Consider the following 6186-nt stretch of genomic DNA (forward strand, 5'->3'; position numbering starts at 1 on the left):
GGAGTTCATCAGACAGAATGAACGACTACAAAAAATAAGTAGGAATTAACAAGGAAGGGTACTTTGGTCCATTTTAATATTTTTAAATAATTATGGACCAAATGGAAAAGGTGATTTAGGAAAGCACCAAACTGATTTGGGACCACCTAAAAAAGGACCAAAATATTTTTTCTTAAAATAATTAATTGGAAAAAAAACACATGTCCTCCATGTCCCCATCAGAAAATGCCCCCATCAACAATTTATTCAGATAAGTGACCAAATCAAACAATCAGAGTTAGATAAACTTTTATGACACAAACACCAAGCAAGATCACACGTAGACCTGGTAAACACAAATTGGCAAGTAGGGGAAGGTCCCCAATATTTCAATGCTCTTAGCTCCAATTTATTTTCTTAAAATAAAAATGAAATGATTTTTTTTTTTTTTAAAATTTTGATCGGTAAATTAAATTTTTATACATTAGAAGGTTAAAGTACATGAAATATGGACTCTAACAAAGACCGACCAAAAGAAACGAAAGGAAGCAAATCGCTGCAAAAAACACCCAACAAAGCCTATAGAAACAAATGAACCAAACTCACTGCCCCTAAAACGAAGAGCAAACAACAGAACCACCTAACCACACACTGGGCAAAATCAAGGAGGTTGGAATAGCACTTCCTTACAACTGATCACAAATTGATTTAAAGATATACCATCAAGCACACCTCTATTATGTAACCAATAAGCGACCGTGAACTTCACCGCGTCAATGATACCATTCACAACCTTACTAGTATCTTCAAATCCTCTACGATTTCTCTCTTTCCAGAAACACCAAGAGATTGCAGCAGGAAGGCAACGTAACACAATATCTTTTCTATCGGGATGTCCACTTTTAGGGACAAGTAGATGGTGAATACATTCTTCGTCAAGTTAAAAATACATAAATTCTAAATTATGATTGATAAATCTTATCAAGACTTGGCACTGAACATGAATTCTTGGTCACATACAAATTCTTCATCAACCTTGAGCAGAAAAAAAAAGAATGCAGTTGAAATTCTGTTTTTGGAAAACTCAATGAAACAAAGATGAAAATGGCTTGAAATTTCTTGGGCAGAATAAAAGTTCAAAGTTCAATACCATAAAAAAAAATAATAATAATTAAAAATAGTGTTATCCTTTAGATTGCTTGTAAATTTGCAACTCGGTCGCGGTCGGTGCACTATATTAAATAGTTGTTGACATCTTCATATGATTGAATGGGTGTATTCAGCAGTAGCAATTAAAAGTCTATGTTGTTATTCACCATCAGCAAAATGTACATATATACAGAAGCTAGGAAACATATCTTTAATCACCAAATGGGTATCATAAAATTTTCATTTTTCTTCTTCATTTTCGTCCGACTCGTTCCGTATTTAATTGAAGGTGCTGGTGCAGAAAAATGTCCAATTTACCAGTGGTGTACAAAAGATGAGCCAACCGTTCGATTTCCTTTTACACTAAAAGGTCGTGGTAACGAGGTATGTGGTTCCTCCGGTTATGAACTTGCTTGCGATGAAAAGAATAAAACAGTACTAGAACTTCCATTTTCGGGTAAATTTTTCGTTCGGAATGTATATAGCTTTTTGCAGAAGATAGAAATTTATGATCCAGATAACTGTCTTCCGAAACGTATTTTGAAGTTGAATCTTTCGGGTACACCTTACCATCTTGGTGAGGTTGGTCTTTCCTATCAAACATATTCGTTACTGAATTGCTCGTCACCGATTGATAGTCTTCTTAAGATAACAAAAATGACGCACATCCGTTGCCTAAGTAGCTCCACGCACACTGTTATCGCTACAAACGTTCCGACTACAAATATTGCAACGCTAAATACAAGTTGTGTCCGTATTGCTGATGTTCCGATCCCGAATTCAGCAATTAAGAAGGACGTTCCCGTTGATTTTAATGAAAGTTATGTTCTGTCGTGGTCATGGCTTGAATTACCCCCTTACCTTACGTATCAAAAGAAAAGTAAGAATTTCCTTACTAGTTTCGTATGAGCTTTACAATTATAATCCATCTTCAGATAAATCTCCTCTGACTTTTGTTTGTTTCTACAGGTAATCGTAAGAAAATTCTCCTAAGTACTCTTCTCAGCATTTTCGTCGGATTACCACTTCTAATAGTCTTCCTATGCTTCGTACCAAAAATAGTCAAATGCTTTCGAGGGAGATAGACGTGCGGCCCATGGGTAAGCGGGCATGTTCCTTTTGCCGAAAGTCACCACTTCGTTCACTGCTACATAAACATAGATCTATGTATTGTTTCTACATTAGACATCTTTGTTTCCGTTACATGGAGTCTACTAGCAATCTGAACGTACAGACGCCTTGTACATAAGATTTCAGGCACTGTTTAAACGGTTGTAAATGTCCTCATAACTAATAAAATTGAATTGTTGGGTGATTTTTTTGTTTTTAATCAGTGCCCGGATTATTGAGGTTGTCTCTGAAAAAAAAATAAGAAAAAAAGAAAAGAACCTCACCCTAAACATGTAGATCCTTACAAGTTGTGACGCCCCTAAGTCCACCTACATAAAAATCTAAGTTAACATTCTACATTCTGAGGCATAATGAATCTAAAACATCTACTTAAACAATAATTAAAAAGTTCTAATTAGACAATAGACACCATGGAGGAGGAGACAATAGACAGGGAGGCGGTTCAGGCGGAGGGGGAGGCAATGGGCAAGGAGGCGGTTCGGGTGGAGGGGGAGGCAATAGGCAAGGAGGCGGCGGTTCACGAGAAGGTGGAGACAATGGGGAAAGAGGCTGTTCCGGAGGAGGTGGAGACAAAGGGCTGGGAGGCAGTACGGGAGGAGGTGGGTGCTTTATTTTCAATTGTTTACCGGTCTAGCTAGGAGTATTTTTGTTTTCTTCTTTATACATATAAAGATCCAAGTTGCTTTTTGGCAGGTACTTCCACGGAAAATATTATCATTGGCGCCATCTGTGGGGGAGTTGGAGTAATAATATTTTTTTTACTCGGTGAGTTGGAGTAATAATAATAGTACTAGTAGTAGTATGCTGTTGTAACAACCGGAAAGTATGGAATATGACGGTGGTTTTGGTATTGTTGGGGTTAAACGTCGTGGCTATCACGGTTGTGGGTGTTGTTTCACCGTATTCATGCGTTGCATCAAAAGGAAGGGCCCTAATTGTAGGAATGAAATATCGCACATATCAATAACTATGCGAAGTAAGGATTATCTGATGTAGGCGAGGATTATCGCACAGGGTAAAGTTGAAGTGACGTATTGGATGATGTCAGCAAAGTCACGAGTAAAATGTGATGATCTATGCGAAGTATAAGCTGTGCGAGAATGAGTGAGTATACATGAGCGAATGTAACACACAGTGATTCCGAAAATAATGGATCTCCTAGCTGTCATCCACTATGAGGAATCCTATATAAAGGAAAGAAGTCATCACATAGAGAGATCTTTTAGTGTGAGTTAGACAAGAAACTAGGAGAGAGAAATTTTATTTGGAGAGCAAGTAAAGTCATTGTAATCCTTTATATCCAATTATAAACCTTGATAATTAATAAAAGAATTCATTATGATTACTTAGGTTATTGTTTAGACACATTGGGGTGTGGTTGTAGGTTTTCCTGCAACTAAATTTTGGCGCTATACACATCTTTGGGTGATAAATCCTGGTTGTAAATTCATAGAATCTTGGAAACAGTAAGATTTGGAAATTGAAGATGGTGAGACTTGGATCTACTATTGAACATGGAACAACAGCCAGAAGGAGCAATAGAATTGCTGAAATAAGAAGAAATACAAATCTTGGCCAACAAGAAGAAAGAGTAAAAGAAAATCAAGGAAACGAAAATCTAATTGGACCTCAGCGTGAACAAGAGCGGAACAATGATATTGATTATGATAGAGTCAGCTTTCATACTTCGCAAACAAGTTCAACTGAAAAGGAAACACAAAGAACTGGGAATGCAGGAAGGATTGAGGGGAATGATGAGAATATAACAATTGTAGAACTTAGACAAAGATTGATTGCAGAACGACAAAGAGAAGGTGAAGAGCGTGCAAATTTGATACGTCGGAATGATGACTTAAGAGAAGAGAATATTAGATTGCAAGAACAGATATCAAGAAGCGCTACATGATCAAGGTCGAGATCAAGCAGGAGTTCATCAAGACAAATCATGAAGATAATTAATTATTTTTCACTTGATGTAAATTCTTTTTCTGCCTCTTGTATATCTTCACTTCTTCTAGAATTTCTTCTTTAATATAAACCTCTAAAATGTTAACTTTTGTTCCTTAATTATTAGTTCCCTTTAACTCATATCCGCATTCACCAATATTAAAATTTTATCTTTTTCGCACATGCATAAGACTGTCAAATGGGGCAAATAGCACTCTTTTTATATTTGCATTCCCATTCTTGCCTCTGCTAGTTGTCACAGATTGATACATGCGAAACACTTCGCAGGTAACTTATTTCTATAGACTCTTGCAAAAAAAAAGTTAACTTATATCGTATTTTTCTCATGAGGTCTTATTTTTCCTTCCTAATTAAAGGTCTTATCTTGTCCAAAATTTTCTTTGTTCTTGTGCGACGAAAACGCATGAAGTCTTTATATTGTAGTATATCGACCCATTGATCTCACCTTATCTTTTTCTTGTATTATTGCCTCTTCAGGTTTATCTTGTGCGTAAATATGACAAGCCTTAATACTCCCGTGAGTAAAAAGCCTCATGACCTTTACGTCTTTTGACACAATTCAACTCCTTAATGGAGGGTGTCATCCTTATATTTCCCATGGTTGTCCCTTCAAGGAAGCTTACCTCTACCGGGTTAAGGTTGGCTCCCCCATCCGGTAATAAAACAACTAGTTGTTTTCGCATCTTCTTATCCCTCCACCGATATGGCTTATGGTTATGAGACCGCACCCTAAGTGGGGTATCTTCGGACCGAGTGCATCATAGTATGGACTTGTCAAGAATGGAAAAGTAGGCTCCAACGCCCCCAGCATTCTTGACTCAACCGTGTACCTCGGCACCCTGATCGAGTTTCTGCACTCCTTAGGAGATACTTTGTTACCTTAGTCTTCCAATCTAAGGCAATCAACTTAGACTGAAAATTTAAGGCAAACAAGTTCGCGGACTTAAGTAAACCGGTTGAGTTTTCCAAACTCAGTAGAAATTCTCGGAAATAAAACTTCCGCCAGTTCGCCGACTGAGCACACAAACGAGTTTTAGAAAATCCAGCAGAAATTCTCGGTCGAGAATTTCCGACAGTTCACGGACTGAGTCTGCGGACTGGGTTCGCGGACTTGGCAAGCCAATTCCACAATCCTTCTTATTTCTCTTGATCAACAAAGTTCGAAAACTTCGGTTCAAGGAATACATGGTTATGTAATCTCAATCTCATTTCAATCATTGAGACATTCTCATAAGACGATATGTAGCCGTTATTCACAGACCGATTCACGTCAGAGCAATTCTCAAAGTGATTGAAACTTTTCATGACTTTCGTCACTGGGTGAAGATAAAATTGATCAAAGCGAAACGCTTTACCAACACACGATTTCGAGAAAAAGATAAGCAATGAATGCTCAGCTCGAAATGTCAAATGTGTATGATCTAGTCCATATAGCATACGACTTTTTGTCTCATAAGAAGTATGATATAGAATAGATAGACTTTTGAGTGATAGATAAGTTCAAGTCTCCACATACCTTTTTGTTGATGAAGTTCCACGGTTCCTTGTATATATCTTCGTCGTTGTATGATTAATCTCGATGAAGTCCTTGAGCTCAACTACACTTTTCTATCCTAGTCCGAGACTTAGCTATGTAGGCTAGAAATCAAGACTCATAGTTTTGATCACTAACATTGGCACACATGCTTGAGATAGCAACACATGCGAGGTCGACTGATCTATGCTCTAACAATTTCCCTCTTTGTCAATTTTAGTGACAAAACTATTAATACATATGAAATACAAAAAAGATAAACTTAAGTGACTCCTATTCCATATTCTAATCTTCAACGTTCCCTGAAATCTTCGTCCTTCCAAACACTCCAATGATCCCAAAGGTTGTAAGTTTAGCATCACCATTGTTGAAGATCCGTAGTTATAATAATGAGAGAAATCGAGATTGTCGATCATCATTATACA

The 6186-nt window shown here is 37.3% G+C and overlaps 1 protein-coding gene across 1 annotated transcript; it reads left to right on the forward strand.

The window, feature by feature from the left end:
* Positions 1 to 1277: 1277 nt before the first annotated feature.
* LOC113321123 (putative RING-H2 finger protein ATL21A) lies at positions 1278 to 2458 on the forward strand. Its single transcript, XM_026569006.1, has 2 exons — positions 1278 to 2008; positions 2098 to 2458. The coding sequence occupies exons 1-2, from the start codon at positions 1282 to 1284 to the stop codon at positions 2211 to 2213; spliced, it is 843 nt and encodes a 280-aa protein (XP_026424791.1). The 5' UTR covers positions 1278 to 1281; the 3' UTR covers positions 2214 to 2458.
* Positions 2459 to 6186: the final 3728 nt, after the last annotated feature.

Source organism: Papaver somniferum, chromosome 11 (genome assembly GCF_003573695.1).
Source record: "Papaver somniferum cultivar HN1 chromosome 11, ASM357369v1, whole genome shotgun sequence".
NCBI classification, from domain to species: Eukaryota; Viridiplantae; Streptophyta; class Magnoliopsida; order Ranunculales; family Papaveraceae; genus Papaver; species Papaver somniferum.

Coding starts and splice junctions, on each gene's coding strand:
- LOC113321123 (XM_026569006.1), top strand. CDS start 1,282: ATGTTGTTATTCACCATCAGCAAAATGTACATATATACAGAAGCTAGG. Junction 2,009..2,097: donor CCTTACGTATCAAAAGAAAA/GTAAGAATTTCC, acceptor TTGTTTCTACAG/GTAATCGTAAGAAAATTCTC.